Below are 19,771 nucleotides of genomic sequence, written 5' to 3' on the forward strand. Positions count from 1 at the left end.
CATTAAAACAATGGGAAATTTCATAAATTTTCCGTATGAAAACTCAACTATTTATATTTTTCCCACCGACATTCCGTGGGATATAGCCAGTGAAGATTTTTCAATGGAAAATCAGTGGAAAAATAGTGTTTTTTAGTAGTGACCGTAGATTAAACATGGGGAGGGGGTGGGGGTTGGATTCAGGATCTTTTGAAAAAAAAAGTAAAAGAGGCAAAAGCAAGCTCAGAGCTTAGAGAATAACATAGGCTTTTAAAAAATTTCATTGCTTATAGTTATAGTAGAAAAAAAAAAATTTGTATTTTATATAGTTGGATCGTAATTTTGACATTCCAGATAAAGGTGGTGGGGAAAATGATTTTTGTCCTTTTTTTTTTAAAAAAAAAAAAATTCAAATATTAGCCTCCCCACGCCCACGCACAATAAACAATTGCCTCCAAACTCGCGACGGGTCCTTTTCTTGTCCGCCACTGCCTACATAGCTTCCACTAATCTCCTCCTTCACTTTCCCAAATTTCCCGCTAAGTAACTCAAAACCTAGAAGAAAAAACAATGAACAGAAAAGGAAAACTAAAAGGGAAAAAAAAAAGGCATCAATGGTGAAAAAGCCTCCATGGTTAGAACTTGAGGAAAATGTATGGGCAAATATATTACACAAGCTTGGGGCTATAGAAATACTTGAGACTGCACAGAAAGTGTGCACTACATGGAGAAGAATATGCAAGGAACCTTCAATGTGGCGAATCATTAACATGACGAATGATGGGGACTTATCTGATATGGATTATGATTTAGAAGAAATGTGTCGCTATGCTATTGATCGTAGTCAAGGTGAATTAGTTGATATTAATTTGGAGTACTTTGCTACTGGTCCGTTGCTTCAGTACATAGCACAAAGGTACTCCTCTGTCTACTCAATTTATTTTGTCTTACTTTCTTTTTAATCCATTTAAAAGAAAATGTCCCTTTCCTTTTTTGGCTATTCTTTAATTCCAACTTTCCACGTGACAGATCTAAGACCACAAAATTAAAAAATATTTTGATAAATTCAATATACTTTTACGACATAATACATAAACAGACCCTCAAACTTAGCCTCTAACAAGTATGTCCTCCAAATTTTGTTGTGCAGGCACCTCAACTTGTCTTCATTTTATCAGTTGAACACTTTAACTTATAAAATGATCATCTTGACACTCCAAAATTTATGTGACACATCAATACCACGTCAGTATTTGTGTTTACGTGTTTAATTTTATACTAGTTGAGGTGTCTACTTGTGCACACCCAAAGTTGGTGGACATACTTGTCAGGTAAGATCAAGTTTGAGGGTTTGTTTATGTATTATACCTATTTTTAATTTAAGACCACCGACATTCTAATTTCTTTTTTATTTTCTTAAACTCCGGGTCAAGTTAAAACAAGACAAACAAATTAAATTCGTTGCTCCTTAGTTCAGGCTTGCACTGTGAATGTTTATTTGTTTGTCTTTCTTCCTTGTTTTTGTAACCTTTTCAATTTTTTTTTTTTTTAAAATATTAGTACTTTTGGTATCTCATTTATGGGTAAATTCTAGTTTTAGTCCTTGTGATATGAGACTCAACACATTTAACCTTCAATTAATTGTAATATGTGTTTTTGGTCCCTTTCTAAGTAGAAAAATATAAGGGAAAAGGGTCAAAATTGCCCCTGTACTATTCAGCGAAAAGGATCAAAGTTCTTGGCTTTGTTGTATTATCGGTCCAAAAATACCCTTAATGTTACTTAAATAGTTCAAATATATCCTTACTCCGTTAAGATTGTCTAAGGTGGACATTCAATCTGACATGGCGCTAACAATTCGGTGAGGTGGACACCACGTGGCGTGCCACTTCATCGCCCCAGGCCATTTACCCCATTAAGCAACTCAAACATTTGGGGATATAGAAGATTGCTAAACGGTCAGAAGTTCATGGGTTATAGTGTAATAAAATTTGTGGTAAACGGTTATAGTGCATATGGGCGAATATATTATACAAGCTCGGGGCTATAGAAATACTTGAGACTGCACAGAAAGTGTGCACTGTGTGGAGGTGAATTTTCTGTAACCTTTTCAATTTTTTTTGTTTTTTTGTTGTTGTTGTTGTTTTTTTTTTTTTTTTTGGCAGAGTTTAGTGTGGTTGGTGTAGGTTGGGGTGTATTTACATGGAGGGGTATTTAACTTATATACACCAACTTTATGATGAATTTTTACGGGATTAGTATAGTTTTATATGCTATAAACCGTGTATAAAAGTTAAACTGGAGAGGAGAACAGTTGGAAGAACTCCTTATAAACAGTTGGAAGAACTCCTTATAATTTACCCCATTCCTCCTCCTTTGTACATGTTTGACTGAGCACAGTGCTAAAATGGTAGTAAATAATTGCCACCTGCCAACTTTTAAGACACATAGCCATATACTTAAGTTCTGGATGCTTCCTTTTTGTGTGAGTTTTGCTCAAGTAGAGATTCAAAACCAGGTTAGAGGCAGTGGTACCATAGTTCATTTTCATAGTCACTGTAGAGATTTATGGGTTATTTCACTGGATACCAGAGAAAGGGCTCATCATAAATTGCTCGAATGTTGATCTTATTTACAGAGAAGTTTAACAGAGCCTGTATCCACTTTTTAGGAGCTATTCAGCTAATACATGTGTACTTGACATACTCCAATGTTTATCCCATGAACTTTTAATTTCCTAGTCACGAGAAATTAGTTTATGCTCTTCTCTTTGAATGGTGATATTCCTTCACAAGTAACTATTTGAATGTGCTTATGCATTCCCGGCAGCTTATGGTTTCCAGTTGCCTTGTCCTATCTTCCTTCTACCATACCCCGGAAGCTTTTGGTTTCCAGCTAATACATGTCTTGTATGGAAAGTGTTCATGAATTCTTTAAGTTGCTTCGACAGAGGCAAGAGTTATAAATAATGTCATGTGGTTGTTATGAATTTAAATATTAAGAGCAAAATTTATGGGACCTTTAGTGGAAAAAGATGAAAGAAGATTTAGTTATAAACTCTATGAAATAGCTAGCTACAACCTCTTCTCATCTCAATGAACAAAGAACCATTATTCTCTTCAGGTTCCTTTTGTTGCTGATTGCCATAGAATGAGAAGGAAGATGTATGTTATGCCTCTAAATTCTCTTTCTGAATTCGCATGTGACAGTTTCTTACTCTATTTTGTTTGTTTCGCCTCTAAAATTCTGAAGCCCTGCTTCCCTTCTTCCACTCTCCCAATAGGAAATAAAATAATAGACACCAAGAGCAACTGCTTTTTGCTATGCAGAGGCAGCATATTGTCTTGTCTTATTTTTTTTTTTTTTTTGGTTGATCAAGGTAGATAGTTGTTTTTCGTATTATACTTTTAATCCGGTCTTCCGGATACCTAAGGTAGGGGTAGATAGTTCGCGGGTTTTATCGTATGTTGTATACTTTCACTAATCTTCTGTATTGAAATTGTGTTTGGTAATCTTTGTTCAATCTGCCATTTAATTCATGTATGCTTTTGTCCACCAGATCAGGAAAACTGAAAAGACTTAGCATTGCATGTTGCTATGGTATGGTATGTGAAGGCTTGGTTGAAGCAGTTCAAAAGCTCCCATTGTTAGAAGAGTTGAGTTTGGCACATACTACTATCACAACAGAAGGCATTGAATCTCTTGGACACTCTTGCCCACGGTTGAAGTCGTTTAAATTGAATAACTCTTTGTATATGGGATCAGGTGATTACTTTGAAAATGAAGATGTAAGAAATGAAGAGGCTCTAGCTATTGCTAAAAACCTGCCTACCTTGCACCACCTTCAACTCATTGGAAACAGTATGACAAATAAAGGCCTCGAGGCTATTCTTGATGGTTGCCCTCATCTTGTATCACTTGACTTGCGGTTGTGCAAATATGTTAGCCTCAACGAAGTCTTGAGTAGTAGAATTTCTGCGCAGATTAAAGATGTGAAGCACCCTCATGATTCTCTCTCAGGTCTTGACTTTTCATTTAAGGCTTGCGGGGAAGAGGATGATGAAGATGATATGTTTGATAATTACTGACTACTAGTTGTCCTGTTTCTAGCATTAGCCTCATTTCTGAAGTTGCGGGCTTTTTGGGTCATTGGATTATGAACAATTCTTCAGGTGTCCGCAACGATAATATAGGGAATGTTTTGTATTATGAATTCCTCCTCTTGTATCAATATTTTTGTTAAAGATCTTCTTGGGACTATGTTCCTAAAGAAATCAGTATGTAATGACTATGTGGTGTTATTAATATTTTTCCTTTTTGCCAAGAAAAACAAGAAAAAAAAGTGTTTACTTATTGACTTATTGAAATGTTGGGGGTGAAATTCACATTTCTTCTCACAATATATAGGTTTACAACGCTATGTTAAATTCCCTATATGTTTTTATAAATTTACACAGAATTTTAAATCAATTTTTAGAAACGTAAATTTGATTTAAACAATTTCAAAGTTGCATTTAGAAAATCACTAAATAATTTAAATTAGGTGTTTCATATACCTCAAATGTTAACAAAAATCCTATTTAAAAGTTAGTTACCAGAAAACATGTTTAAGTAGGCGTTTGGCCACAGAAAACAAATATATTTAACTTTATTTGAAATTTTTGAAGTTGAGTTGAAGATGGGGTTTGGTTATAGTTTTTGCAAAGAATATTTGGTTATTTGAATAAATCGAAAGTGAAAAAAAAAAATTAAAAATAAGGGTTTATGTGTTTTTCAAATTTCAAATATAACTTGTGGAATTTTCATGGCCAAGCACTGATTTTTTAATAAATTAAGAGAGTGTTTGCATTGGTTTTTTAAAAGTAGCTTATAAGCTAAAAGCTATAAGTTGGAATACTAACTTTTGGCTTTTAGCTTAATTTTGTACTTTTTTTTATCTAAAAGTAAGTATTTAAAAACACTTTTTATCTTTCTCAAACACTACAATAAATAGAAAAGAGCTTAAAAACTAATAAACACTTAAAATAAGTCAATCAAAACACCTTCTAAAAAGATTCTCCGAGAAAAAAAAAATCTCGTGACAATTTTTTCTTAATTTAATGGTAATTTCGATCAAACTTAATAGTATATTATTTATATATATAATCATAAAAAATATGTATATAATTTATCAGTTCGGTTGATTTTTTCTTCGATTTTATTTTAATAAAATCAAAATCAAAACAAATATTATCGATTTTTAAAAGTTTAAAACTAAACCAAACCAAACCCAAAAGAAAAAAAAATCAATTTATTAAATTAATTTGGTTCATATTTCGATTTGAATCAGTTTTTAACCAAATCATAAACACCCCTACATGCTATATTTTGACCCTTATCCGTTTCAAACATTAGACTCTATTTTTTCCAATTCCACCGCTATAAAAAAAAGCCTACATGTAGCTTCTCTAATTTCCTCCTCCTTCATCTTCTTCACTTTCCCAATTAAGCAACTCAAACCCTAGAAGAAAAACAATGAACAGAAAAGGAAAAGGAAGAAAGAAGAAGGCATCAATGGTGAAAAAACCACCATGGTTAGAACTGCCAGAAGGTATACGGGGCAATATATTATACAGGCTTAGTGCTATAGAAATACTGCTTTATGCACTGAAGGTTTGCACTACGTGGAGGCGAATATGCAAGGAACCTTTAATGTGGCGAGTCATTAACATGTCAAATTATGAGCACCTATCTTATATTGGTTACTACTTACAGAAAATGTGCCTTCATTGCGTTGATCGTAGTCAAGGTGAATTAGTTGATATCAATTTGTTGTACTTTGCCAATGGTCAGTCACTTCAGTACATTACTATGAATATTTATCTGTTTGTTTGTTTTTCTTCCCTTTTTTATAACCTTTTTAGTTTTTTGTTTTTTTGGGATAATACTCCCTCTATCCCAAAAAGATTATTCTTTTTTTTTTTTAATGTCAAAAAAAATTGTTTTTTATATTTAAAAATAATTTCTTTGAGATGATTGAATGACGAAATTTTAAAGTTATTTTGAATCGCATATTTAATATTCATTTCTTTTTTAAGTTATGAGTCGAAAGAGATAATTTTTTTGGGACAGAGCAAGTAGTACTTTGGTCCCTCATTTGTGGGTAAATTCTAATTTTAGTCCTTTTGATATGAGCCTCAACATATGTAATCTTCAATTAATAATAATAGTATGTGTTTTTGGTCCCTATATTTCTATTATATATAAGTGTCATATGAGGACTAACACAGCATTAAAAAGTTGTACCATTCTGAGTGTACACTTTACCACGGTGATGAATACTTGTACCAAAGTTACGTAAATTGTTCACTTTAATCAATTTCTTACGCGTTGGCGTATAATAGCATGTATGTCTTGAATATGTATTTTAACTTCTCATGTATACACGTATGCACTTCAATTTTAATTTTAAACATTTTATTTCCTCATTTTCTTTTACTTGTTCACTTTTGACTTTTCACCTTCTTCTTTGAATATTTATTCTCTTCGTATATAACGTATGTGATTCAATTTTAATTCGCCACAAATTTATTTCCTCAATACATTTATTCTTGTTAAAACTTTTAGCTTTCGTTAACTTCTACTAGATATTAGTGTTTTAAGAGGACTAACATGACATTGAAAAGTTGTACCATAAGCTTTACAAATTGTACACTTTAATGATGATGAATATTTGTACCCAAAAGTTATATAAATTGTACACTTTAATCAATGCTTGCTATCTGTATTGGACATATATTAAGCCCGTCTTGAATATGTATTCTCACCGTATATACCGTATAAACGATTTTAATTCTCTTACACATTTATTTTTCTCATTACTTTTCTTGTTCGCTTTTGACTTTTGCGTTAATTTTGAATATTTTTATAACTTACCGTATGTATAGGCGTGTACTTGCAGTTCAATTTTAATTCTCCTACACAAATTTATTTCCTCTTTTACTTTTACTTATTCACTTTCGACTTTTCACGTCTTTAAGAATTAATAAATCCCACGTGGATATATGTCGTAGTGCTTTTGAATATTTATTCTCTTCATCCTTCAATTTTAATTCTCCGACACATTTATTTCCTTCGTGCACTTTTTTAGTTGTTCACTTTTGACTTTTCGCGTTCTTTAAGAATTAATAAATCCCACATGGATATATGCCATAATCTTTTGAATATTTATTCTCTTTTTCATGTATACGCGTATGTAACTTCAATTTTAATTCTCCGACACATTTATTTCCTCATTTTTCATTGTTCACTTTTGACTTTTCACGTTCTTGCTAAATATTTATTCTCTTCTCATGTATACATTTATGTACTTCAATTTTAATTCTACGATATTTATTTCCTCCGTGCACTTTTACTTGTTCACTTTTGACTTTTCACGTTATTTAAGAATTAATAAATGAAGCACTCCCTTCATCTCATATTACTTGGCCACATTACTTTACTTGACTTTTTACGTTCTTTAAGAATTAATAAAAATGAAGTACTCCCTTCGTCCCGTATTACTTGGCCACATTACTAAAAATATATGTCTATTTTTCTATTCTATATTTTTCTTCTTCTTATATATAAACGCCAGCGTGGACGAACACAACAACAATAAGTTGTACAAAAAAAGCAATTGAAATTATGCTACAACGAGATCTAACATGTGTACATTTCGAAGTTGAACATTAATTCTACCTCCGGTGTGTTTACCTTTTAAGTCCCCATAGGTCCGAGTGTTTTAATTGTCCCTTTCATTTCCTTCATTTGGCATGTCTTTCGTCTCAATTTAAGTGTACGTTTGACTAAACATGGAATTTAAGAAATAAAGATAGACTTTCAAATCTCGTGGTTCTAAATTAAAAATATGCATAATATAATAAAATATTCTTTGAATCTTGTGATTATAAACTTGACATGTAGGATACTTGAATTGTCAACTTACTAAATATAAAAAGAGGCAGACATAACCAAAATAAGATAAATTTTAACAACAATTGAGAAATTAATGGGAAAAATTAGACGAAAAGAAAAAAATATGGAGACTCACTAAGAAGAATCGTAGTATCCTTTGCAAAATATACAAACCATAAAGACTAACTAAATTGAGTAACCAAATTAATCACGAATAGATCTAAGAGTGGCCTGAATACATTATTCATCAAATTCATAAATACCGCCGCCGCATTTGTCAACCCAAATGACATTATCCGAAATTCATAATGGCTGTATCTTGTTCTGAGAGCTGTTTTGGGAATATCTTCTTCTCTAACTCTCACTTGGTGATAACCCGACCTCAGGTTTATTTTGGAAAACCACTTGGCACCCTGTAATTGATCAAACAAGTCATCGATTCTTGGTAGCAGATATTTATTCTTTATCGTCACCTTATTCAGCTGCCTATAATCAATACACATTCGTAGCGAACCATGTTTCTTTCCCACAAATAGGACAGGTACTCCCCACGGTGATAAACTAGGCTTTAATAAACCCCTTCTCGAAGCAAATCCTTTAGTTGTGCCTTTAGCTCTTTCAACGGCGGGAGTCATTCGATAGGAGGAATAGAAATAGGCTTGGTATTGGTAGTACATCAATAGCAAAATCAATCTCTCTTTCGAAAGGAAAAGGCGCAGAGTTCATCCGAAAAATACATCCGGAAATTTATTCACTACCGGGACGGATTGAAAAGTCGGCGGCTTTGCTTTGGTGTCACGAACTCGAACTAGGTGATAAATATAGCCTTTAGCTATCATCTTCCTTGCCTTAAGGTAGGAAATAAACTTATCTCTAAGAGAACATTCGTATTACCTTTCCATTCAAGTACGGGCTCCCGGCCCGAAATCGAACTACTTTCATTCGGCAATCGACATTGGCATAACAAGAGGCCAACCAAATTAATCATGTTGGGCATCGCACAGGCATAGTTTGCTAGTATATCTATATCTATATATCTATATAAAGCAGGGCATTGACCCGCCACGTGACACTCTCACAAGCCATCATTCTTATTTATCTAATTTCTAAGATTTTTGCATTATTTCCCTTAATTTCTCCTAATTTGTCTATTAATAATAATAATTCCTCTCCTCGTTATTAGGAGTTTCATTTATGCCTTTACTGAAACGCCTCCATCTATTCCCTACGAGGCGCCCATTCCTTTTTCCGTTTCTATCGCTTCCCTTCTTTTCAGTTTCGTTCCCTTTCTCAGTCTGAACCATATTGCAATAACTCAGCAGCAACAATTTGCTGTCTTCCAAACCCTTCAATCAAACATACATCTTGGCAGTTGCTTCCCCATGTTTCTAGAAAAAAGAATTCGGTGTCGACAAATACAATATCAAGTTTAAAGACTCTGAATTTCCAAAGATAAATCTCGGGTTCACTTTTCTTAGCAATAGGGCCTTCGAAGGTGAAGTGGCAGGCCAATAAAGATTGGAACGGACAAGGTAATGTATTTGAATGCAAAACGCAACCATTGAATGGTAAAGCTCTTGTGAAGGCCAAGAAATTGAAGGACCGTACGTAAAGCCAACCGTCTATTCAAAGTTTGTCAGTTTTCCATGGATTTGGTGATTGTATGATGTTCAAAGTTCAATGTCTCAATGTAAAGATGATGGAACTTAACTATGCCATGAAGAAAGTTCTTATTCAGAATAAAACAAGTGAATTTGGGATCTTTAACGCTCTTTCAGGGTCTACCCTGCTTCTGGTGACCCGATTTCACTCTGTTAACAACTGTTTGTGGCATACCATTGAAGTTCTTAACTCACACTCAACTCTTCTGATTTTCTTTATTAACTCAATACGTCGCAAGCAAGGTTAGCATTTTGTCTCTTGCAATTTCATATCCTCTCTGTGTATCTAGAATTGAGATAGTTTCTTTCTATATTGTACTGAACGTTGGAGGCAACCATCTCAGTCCCTCAATCCTTCATGTTTTTCAAGCAACCATCTCAGTCCCTCGATCCGTCATGTTTTCCAAGTCTCTTTGTGTGCTATGAGTACGTGCCAGCAGTTCGCGTGCTATGCCTGTGAGAATTTGTAATATGTTTCTATATTATAAGATCATGACTGAAGGAGCATTACTTGGTTTAGAACCTGTTTCCCTGAGGTTGAGGATTAGTTTTAAGCTTAAATAGACAAAGCATTGCATGAATACTATATTTTCCTACATATAAGTATAATTTAGTTCTTCTTTTAGGCTTACTGATCCCTAAGTCTGCTCGTCACCTAGACATCACGGGGTCTTAAGATAACATTACCCAATTAATGAAACAATCTGTATAAGTATTTGTCTGACGTTTCAGTTTACATCCCTGCTTGATTCCTGGCTGAATTTATCCAAGCATCCTATCACCTACATGTCATGTTTCTAGCTTAAACACGTCACAATTGAATTTATTGCAACTTTTTCTCCTGGATCTGTGACCTATTAAAAGTACTGAATCAAAGGCTATCATGTTAGGTTGATACACCTCCTATTTAGTGATAAAAGTATGAAAATCTGCCCAAGTAATCACAATTGATACCTGCTTTCTTCATTCAAGTGCGCCTGACCATCAGAACACCCTTCTTTAGTCTTAAAAGATTGAACTACTGTCTAACTCTGTCCTTTTATCATTCATGCCTTAAAGAAGCAATGAGTGTAATGAAAGTTAAAAGGCTTAAAATCTATTGCCTTTCAGAAATCTGTCCAATTGCATATTTTGCTTAAAGAATTCTAATGGATTAGTCATTCCCCCCCTCTAGATCTTTCATTTGTGAAGATTAAGGATGATACGATCGTTGATAATTTAGGGAGATATTTCCTTTTTATTTTGGCTCAAATATCTCTAAGGTCACCTATATATGATGGGCCTTTGAATCTACAAAACTGATAATTTTTGGATCGAAGAAATACACGGCTTTTTGGGATGCGAGTATCCAATTCACTGATTACTTTGACAATTTGTTGATACACCATGAAAAACTATTTGACTGCTTTTCGTTGATCATGTAGATAATATATAGTGCTTAACTAAGGGAAGTATTTCCTGTGAGATAACATATAAAGCTATGAAGGAGACTAAATATTCCCTTGAGTAGTTGGATTAGAGGCCAGTTGCACTTGAGGTTTTCTTATTATGATATTATTATGAGGATTCAACCATGTAATCTCAACTTGATTACATGTTTGAAAATTAGTAGCTGAAATTGGTGTCATGCTATCCCTCCCTTTGTTATTCCCATATGAAATTTTAACTACTTAATGGAGTAAATATCAAATTTAAACAAAAAATAAGTTCAAGTTAACAACCTATTTATAATATAAGAAAAATGAAGTTTGGTGAAAAGCATTTTCTCTTCTTTCCATTTACAGAAAATCAAAGACATGACTGAAATATATCTAAACTTGAAATGCTAAAGGTCCCTATTCATAGAAATTTATATGATGATTTAAAGATTAATTAATTTACAGAAGGAAATTTTTTATAATTTTCTGAGTATAATGAAAAAAACGTTCTTATCATATCGTATGTTTTCTTTTCAATTATTATTAATACTTATTACTTTTACTGAAAAATGTAGTGTTACTAAATGGTTGTTGTTGACACCCAATTTTGTCCCTCCTTTATTTCAATTTACTTCCTGGAACTTCTAAATTTATTGACGAGCTAAACACTTTATCTTTCACTATTATTAATTTTCACTATTCTACTATCAACATTACTATTATTACTTTATCACAAATTCTAAATGGTTTGTCATCGTTTCATTTTAGGATTTGTACTCGTTAAATTAATTTTTACTTTATTAAATCCTTACTTTCCACATATCAATTGCGTTTACATAGTGCATTGTACTAGTCATTAAGTTAGAAGCCCAATGGAATTTATATGGAGGAAGAATTTCACCAAATAAATAGCCCCGAATAATTACATCACTCCCTCGACAAGACCGACCCAACAATTCAACTCCTCGGCCAATACCGGTCCATTATCCAATTACCGGCCGGCCCAATCTTTATTTCCTAAAACCTAATGAACAATAATCCCTAATCCCTTGACCAAAAACGGCCGCACTCTTCTTCATCTCTTTCCCTTTCTAGAAAACCTACTCTCCCTCCCTCTATTTTAGCAAACACACAGACCCCTTTAACCGAGCACAGTCCTTGTCTTTCCCTTTCCAAGTAAGTTTTGTCCTCACACCTGGTTCTGACATTGAAATGGCAGGGGATCCCTTTTTCTCGTTTCAGAACACAACAGATCCTCAAAAGACCAGAGGAATTCGGTCCACTTCGGGCAAAAATCACAGGGCACGTGAAAGGACTCCAATGTTCGGATGAGCACGGACTTGGACTCAATTTTTAATTTGAGATTTCAAATTCCCGCCTGTGAGAACCTTAATCCTAGCCTTCATCTCACTATAAATACGTCTTGAAGATCTCAAAAAAGGGAGGAAGGATAAAAAGATAGCCTCACTCTAAAAAAACAGAACGTATTACTCTATTTTCACTTTCTCAGTTTGAAACTTTAGCTACTTTAATAGGGTTCGGGTTCGGGTTCGTTCGAGTTCGAGCGTAGATCCGAGGCCTCAACGCCTCTTGTTCTTTGCACCACGGTACAGGTAAAATTTGATGCATTTCGACTTACTGTTCTGTTAAGAATTCCGTTAGTATAGAAAATCATGTTGTGATATCTTGATTATTACCGTTCCACTCAAATCTGGGCTTATTGGTACTGTCTGGATTCGTTTAGATACTGTCGCATTTTATTTGCTTATTATTGTTGTATGACCTCGTTCCAGTATATGTGTGTCTATTTTTTTTTTTTATATATAACGTTTTAGATTAAATTCCAAGTAGGAAGTTATGTGATTGTCACTCTGTTTGGTCTAATCGGTTTTTAGCATAAGCTTAGGTGTTTGTTTGGTTTCAGTGTCCCGTGAATCTGCGTGTACCATGGGTTGGTTAAAAAATGGGATTTGCAGATGATTTGTGTTCAGTGTGGCGTCCTGTCGTTCCCCTCCTCATCTCAGTTTTTTTTTTTCCTTATGCTTAACCAACCAGTCCCGAAATCCCTTAAAATGTTCCATACTCGGATGTTGGTTTGTTAGTAGTTAACTTTGATTCTACCCCTCTCAAAACTATTTTTTGCGTTAAAGCAGGTGAATGAATACTGGAGTCTGTCATGCATGAAATACATTAACGGTCTGATCGAGTCTTGATCATGAAGCTGTTATCCGACATTAGCCTAGACCTTAAATGAACTAAAAGATTCTTTGCATTCGTCGAAGTTGTTATGAAGGACAGTTGCACTGATATTGCCGGTCGTTGCGGTTGTGTTTCTTCCTGCTATCTTTTCTCATTTTGGTTTGGTTAGTCATACCCTGTTGGCTGTGGCATTTGATGTTTGTTTAGTTTAGTGTCATCATGTTGGGTATAAGTTTCTGTCCCTGTCTAAATTTAGCCACTATCATGTTTAGTTTCCCTTTCTAAGTCTAGTTCAGTATACCTGAGTAATGCTTGGACTATTTTAAATAGGAGTTTATAATTGGGAGTCAACATTGCATCTTAACATGAATTCGCTTGGGCATTTGCAAAATGTATAGGCAGCCCCTCTGTTTTAGTTGAAGGCCATTGGCCTGTTTTGAATTTGCATTACACATAACCAGTTATTTATGGGTTATATACTAATCTTTTTCCTTTTGTTTGCGCATGCCATCTCGACCTGGAGTACGAGGGGGCTTGTCATCTTCCGCATTTGGTGTTGGGCAAAGCCGACGAAATCTTCCTCTCGAGTCGGCCCACCCGCGAAAAAAAAAAAAAAAAAAAAAAAAAAAAATTCCGGGCCGAGGCCCATAATAACAGTGGCAGCGGACAGCGGTTCTAAATGGCTGAGCCCATTTAAATCATTTTACTCTTTCCCTTTTCTTTTATTTTGTGCATTTAAGTTGAATGCAACTAATACTTTCACTACTGTTTGTCTTTTCTTAGCTTAGATAAACTCTCAATGAATTAGTAGGTTTAGTTTAGTGTAATGAGTAGTTAATTTAAAGGAGAAACCAACAATTAGCCCCATAGATTTCATTCCTCTTTTTGTGTCAAAATGATTCATAGCCTATAATGTTTATTTTAGAATAATGGCATGACTATATATTTTGAGTTAAAAGAACCATGATTCACTTTTACTATATTAGAAGATTTAAGACGTCACTGATATGCGAATAGGAAATCAAATATACTCTATAAACAATTTTCAAGATTTATCGAGTATACATATTTTAGCGAAATTGGTTAAATAAAGGAAGAAAAAACTCACTTCTTTAGCATCCTATTTATAAAGATAAGTTTAGACTTTCTACGTCACCATATCCATATGACATAATTTTATCAAGAAGTTCAAATCTGCTAAGTCTTCTCCTAAAAGCTATTACTTATATGTAAACTATTATATTTTACAAGTCGATTTTTAAATAACATTATTATATTTTATTTATAATTTTGGCAATACTTTATAAACTATTTTCCTAAACATTTAAAAATGTTATATTTTAGCCTAATTAATTGTAAGTCCGGTCGGTTAATCGTCCTTTAATGGATCTTAGAGGATGCCTAATACCTTCCCTTTAAGTTAGTTGAACCCGTACTTAGAATCTTTTTGGTTTCGTAGACTCTAAAACAGAGTTAACTTCAGATAATAACTTTAAATAACCTTAGGTGCCCTAATTCACCATAAATAATTAGGTGGCGACTCCTCAACTGTAATTAACCCCGGAATTACCGGGATGTTGTAAACTATTTTGACCCCGGTCAAAATAGGGCATAACAGTTGTATATGTAAAGTTATTAAGTATACGTATCTTTTCTTAATTCTGTTTGTCCTTCAAATTATATTTTTGTGAAATTAGTTATATATGGAGTGTTGGATCTAGCAAAAAAATATATTAATCATTCTGATTCATTTATTTACTTTTATGACAGCATGTGGCATACTAAATTCACTAATAGAAAAATATAAGGGAAAAGGGTCAAATTTGTCCCTGTATTATACGAAAATGATCAAATTTACCCTTCGTTATTCATCGGTCCAAAAATACCCCTAATGTTAATTTAAATGGTTCAAATATATCTTTCGCGTTAGGTTATGTAAAGTGAATAATCGATGTAATGTTCTTTAACCCGTGAGGTGTACAAATCGTGTCGTGCCACTTTATCGCCTACCCCATTAAGCAACTCAAACCGTAGAAAACAATGAATAGGAAGGGAAAAGTAAAAGGTAAAACAAAGAAGGCATCAATGGTGAAAAAGCCTCCATGATTAGAGCTGCTGGAAAGTATATAGGCGAATATACTACACAAGCTCGGGGCTATAGAGATACCGGAGACAGCACAGAAAGTGTGCACTACGTGGAAGCGAATATGCAACGAACCTCAATGTGGCGAGTCATTAACATATCAGGACCTATCTGATATAGGTTCCAACTTAGAGAAAATGTGCCTTCATTTTGTTGATCGCAGCCAAGGTCAACTAGTTGATATCAATAGCCACCTGCCAGAACTTTAAGACACATAGTCATATAGCCACCTGCCAGAACTTTAAGACACATAGTCATATGTTTAAATTCTGGACTTCCTTCTTGTGTGAGTTTTGTCCAAGTTGAGATTCAAAACTAGGACCAGGGTGGACCCAGGATTTTAAGATCGTGGGTGGTCCTTGAACTACCAATCACAAAATATAAGTGCAAAATTTCTTGTAAGAAAAAAGACAATCATATTTGAGCACGATAATGAAAAAAAACCAATGAGAAAAATTACAATAAGTATTATGTTGGATAAAGGAAAAAAAAAGAAAAAGCTATTAGGAAAAGTTATCAAAGGGCAGCGAGTAAAAGACAGAAAAGAGCAATCAGCATAGGGAGAAAAAGATAAAAATAAAGTTGAAGTGAATAATAAATAAGAAAAGAAGATTTGGTCTTTAAAATAAAAAAGATGTGCTGAGTGGGGAAGTCCAATGTGTGTGTCCCATGAACATATAATTTCCTATACACCAGAAAGAAGTCTATGTTCTTTTCTTTGAATGTTGATATTCCTCCACAAATAAGCTTAAGTGAGCATGGATTATGCATTTCGGGGGACTTTTGATGTCCAGTTGCTTAGTTCTAACTTCCTTCTACCATACCCTGGAATATGTGAAGTGTATTTCCTGCCGCCCATGGTCTTGTACATCTCTTATACCAAGTCTTGTGAATATTGTTCATGATACAATAGTCTTTTAGTTGTAAAGCACTTTGAATTTCTTAAGTTTCTTAATGCAAGAGTCCAAGCATTGCACAAGCGATTATATATTTTAGTTTAATTATGAATCAAAACTCATGGGAAGTACTCGAGCAAAAAATGAAAGAAGATAGTAGTTACTCTGTGAGAAAGTTCCTATCTTCCCAGAGGGCAATAAGAAGAGAGGAAGATGTATATATGTTGGGTCTTTATGTTCTCTTTCTGAATTCATTATTATGGTAGCTCTTTACTCTTTCGCTAAATCTGTCTGGACAGATAGCATGTTGTTTTATCTTCTATTTTTTTTTTCTTTTCTCAAGTAGCAAATGGTTTTATCCTACTACTATAGACCTTTGGCTAGTCCTCTGTACTAGGCCTGATTGTGTTTGGTGATATTGTTTCAGTCACCAGGCACATCTATTGATTCATTTCTACTTTTGTTCACCAGATCAGGAAAATTGAAAAGACTTAGTAGTGCATGTTACCACAGTATGCTATGTGACGGCTTGGTTGAAGCAGTTCAAAAGCTCCCATTGCTAGAAGAGCTGAGTCTGACACACACTATTATCACAACAGAAGGCATTGAATCTCTTGGACTCTCTTGCCCACTGTTGAAGTCGTTTGAATTGAATAACTCATTGTATGATTACTTTGATAATGAAGATGCAAGAAATGAAGAGGCCCTAGCTATTGCTAAAAACCTGCCTGCCTTGCACCACCTTCAACTCATTGGAAACAGTATGACAAATAAAGGCCTCGAAGCTATTCTTGATGGTTGTCCTCATCTTGTATCACTTGACCTGCGGCTGTGCATATATGTTAGCCTCAACGAAGTCTTGAGCAGTAGAATTTCAGGACAGATTAAAGATGTGAAGCACCCTCATGACTCTCTCGCAGGTCTTGAATTTTCATTTACGGCTTACGGGGAAGATGACGATGAAGATGACATGTCATCTGAGGATGATGAAGATTACACGTCATCTGAGGAGGATGAAGATGACACGTCATCGAGGATGATGAAGATGACACGTCATCGGAGGATGATGAAGCTGACATGTCTAATGATTACTGACTACTAGCCGTCATGTTTCTAGCGTTAGCCTCATTCTTGAAGTTGCGGGCTTTTTGGTCATTGGATTATGAACAGGTCTTCAGGTGTCTGCAGCGATAATATAGGCAATATTTTGTTTTATGATCCCTCGTGTTCTTGTATTGATATTTTCGTTGAAAATCTCCTTGGGACTAAGTTCCAAAGGAAATCAGCATGTAATGACTATGTAGTGTTATTATATAAATATATATCCTTTTTGCCAAGAAAAACAATTTATCATTATTGACTTATTAGTATGTTCGGGATGAAATTCACATTTCTTCTCAAAATATATAAGTTACATACGCTATTTGGATTGTAAAGTTCTCTATATATTGTTTTAATTTTACATAGAGTTTTATTTTAATTTTTAGAAACATAAATCTGACTTGAACAGTTTCAAAGTTGCATTCAGAAGTTGCTATCATTAAATGATTTAAGTTTGTTTTTTGTTGTCTAATATTATGCTGTTGTACAAGTCTTAAGTAGCAAAATTTCTTGACAGATTAAAGATGTGAAATACCCTCGTAATTAATTTGGATTTTGAAAAGATCTAGTCGTTCCGTTTCTAGTGTTAGCCTCGTATCTGAAGTTGTGGGCTCTTTTTGCTAATTGGATTATGAGCAGTTCTTCAAATATTCGTTGATTAAATTTGAGTGATGCACAACCAAAGTTACAGGAACTCTTTAGTAGAAGAATCAGTATAAAAATGTCAGTTTTCCTATTTCAGTGGTCTATCACACAATATATCAATTTAGTAAGAGAGGTCTTGGCAGTCTTTAACTTTTTAGATCACAATCCTGCGAAATTGAACAATATCAACTCTTTTCGAAGATCTTATAGCCTCACGCACTCTTCTCGAATAAATAAAAGGGAAAGCGTCAAATAATTCTCCTGGGTTTATTGCCAACTTTGCTCTCTCAAAAGTAATCAAATATATCCTGTTAGCAAAGTATACACATATATCCTTGAGTGGATGAAAATTCCCAAATCAGCCAAAATTACCCATGCCCATAAGTTAGACCCGACCCGACCAAAAAAATAATTTCACCCCATAAGTTTGATGCTTAAAGTAGTTAAAACACAGTTAGAGTTCGTCAATCTAGTTTTCTTTCACTGGGGGACTTTACACTTTGTAACTCAAAAGCACTGTGTTAGTGCTTGGCTATTGACATCTATAAAATCATTGTTGTTTCCAAAAAAAAAAAAAAAAACAAAGAGCAGGTGGTAGTTGGTACATGTATTGCCTCATAATTTTTTTTCTTTTCATAGAAGATGTTGCAATGAAAGAAGAGTTGTTCCTATCCTTATCGCTATACTTGTTTAATTATTATCAGCAATAAAGTATCTTATATGTTTGTTCTTTTTCCCTTGAATTTTATTTCTTATTCTTTGAGCATGGTAATACTTTCTAATGCTGCAAACTCCCTGGAAATTGTTCTCGGTTTAGTGAAGGATTAGAAAGAGTGAAACGTCTGGATGAGACACTTGACATGCAAGGCCACTGATTTAACTGTAATGTGTATACTGTATCGTAGAGCTTACATCTTGCAATCCTAACAAGTCAATCTATGTTGCATTTTCTCTAAAATCAGTAATTAGAAACACAATCGCACCTCCTCTGTGACGAACAACTATTTCGCGACATTTCGTGAGCAATGGAAGAGAAAACTTGAAAAGAGGGAAAGAATATTATGCAACCACTTTGAGCAATGGAAGTGAAAAATTGAAGAGAGGGACCGATTTGTGTCGGACTGAAGAATAGAAGCGTAAAGGGGTATATTAGGGTGGGGTGAAAGTATTTTTGGGTCGGGTGGGGTCGGTTCTAACTTATGGGGCATGGGTAATTTTAGTTAAATGGGTAATTTTGGCTGATTTGGGGATTTCCATCCATTCAAGGGTATATGTGTATACTTTGGCTAACGGAGGGGTATATTGGACTATTTTGGCTAATGAAGGGCAAAGTTAGCCAAAAACTAAAGTAGAGGGGTATATTTGACCCTTTTCCCTAAATAAAATGTCTAATGACTCAAAGAGACTGAATCTTTTTATAACAGTAGTGTCGAAACTAGTGGCTTGTGGACATCTCAACTATTCCATGCGGCCAGGGTCCGAAAACCTTTGAGGTATGAACAAAAGAAAGGAAAAAGTTATGTAGAAGTCACCTCAAATGCAAAAGGAAGAGGAATATTCTAATTACAACACTTCACCTGTTAAAAGGCGTGGAAAAGGAAAAAATGGGCAAGTAATATGGAACGAGGGAGTATTAAAACTACTCTCCATCTCAACTTTGGGAGTTAATTCCCTATATGGTAACTCAAGTTTGGGCAATTGCCTACAAATATCATTTTTGTTTCTTTTAGGACAACAAAGTCACTCAACTATCCCTATTTTCTTCCAAATATACTAAACACCTCAAAAATCTCC

The 19,771-nt window shown here is 34.3% G+C and overlaps 1 protein-coding gene across 3 annotated transcripts in view; it reads left to right on the plus strand.

Moving 5' to 3' along the window:
- Positions 1–17,621, plus strand: part of LOC132057895 (F-box protein SKIP19-like) — a 25,665-nt gene extending 8,044 nt beyond the window's left edge. The window contains exons 1-2 of one of the 3 annotated variants that reach the window (XM_059450484.1): positions 377–895; positions 16,703–17,621. In XM_059450484.1, the coding sequence (XP_059306467.1) occupies positions 594–895; positions 16,703–17,333 (933 nt within the window). In that variant the 5' untranslated portion in view covers positions 377–593 and the 3' untranslated portion in view covers positions 17,334–17,621. Of the gene's footprint in view, positions 1–376; positions 896–3,538; positions 4,289–16,702 lie in introns of those variants that run through there. The other 2 variants (XM_059450491.1, XM_059450488.1) reach the window with 2 other exon arrangements.
- The last annotated feature ends 2,150 nt before the right edge of the window (positions 17,622–19,771 follow it).

The sequence above is a fragment of the Lycium ferocissimum genome, chromosome 1, assembly GCF_029784015.1.
Source record: "Lycium ferocissimum isolate CSIRO_LF1 chromosome 1, AGI_CSIRO_Lferr_CH_V1, whole genome shotgun sequence".
Taxonomy (NCBI): Eukaryota; Viridiplantae; Streptophyta; class Magnoliopsida; order Solanales; family Solanaceae; genus Lycium; species Lycium ferocissimum.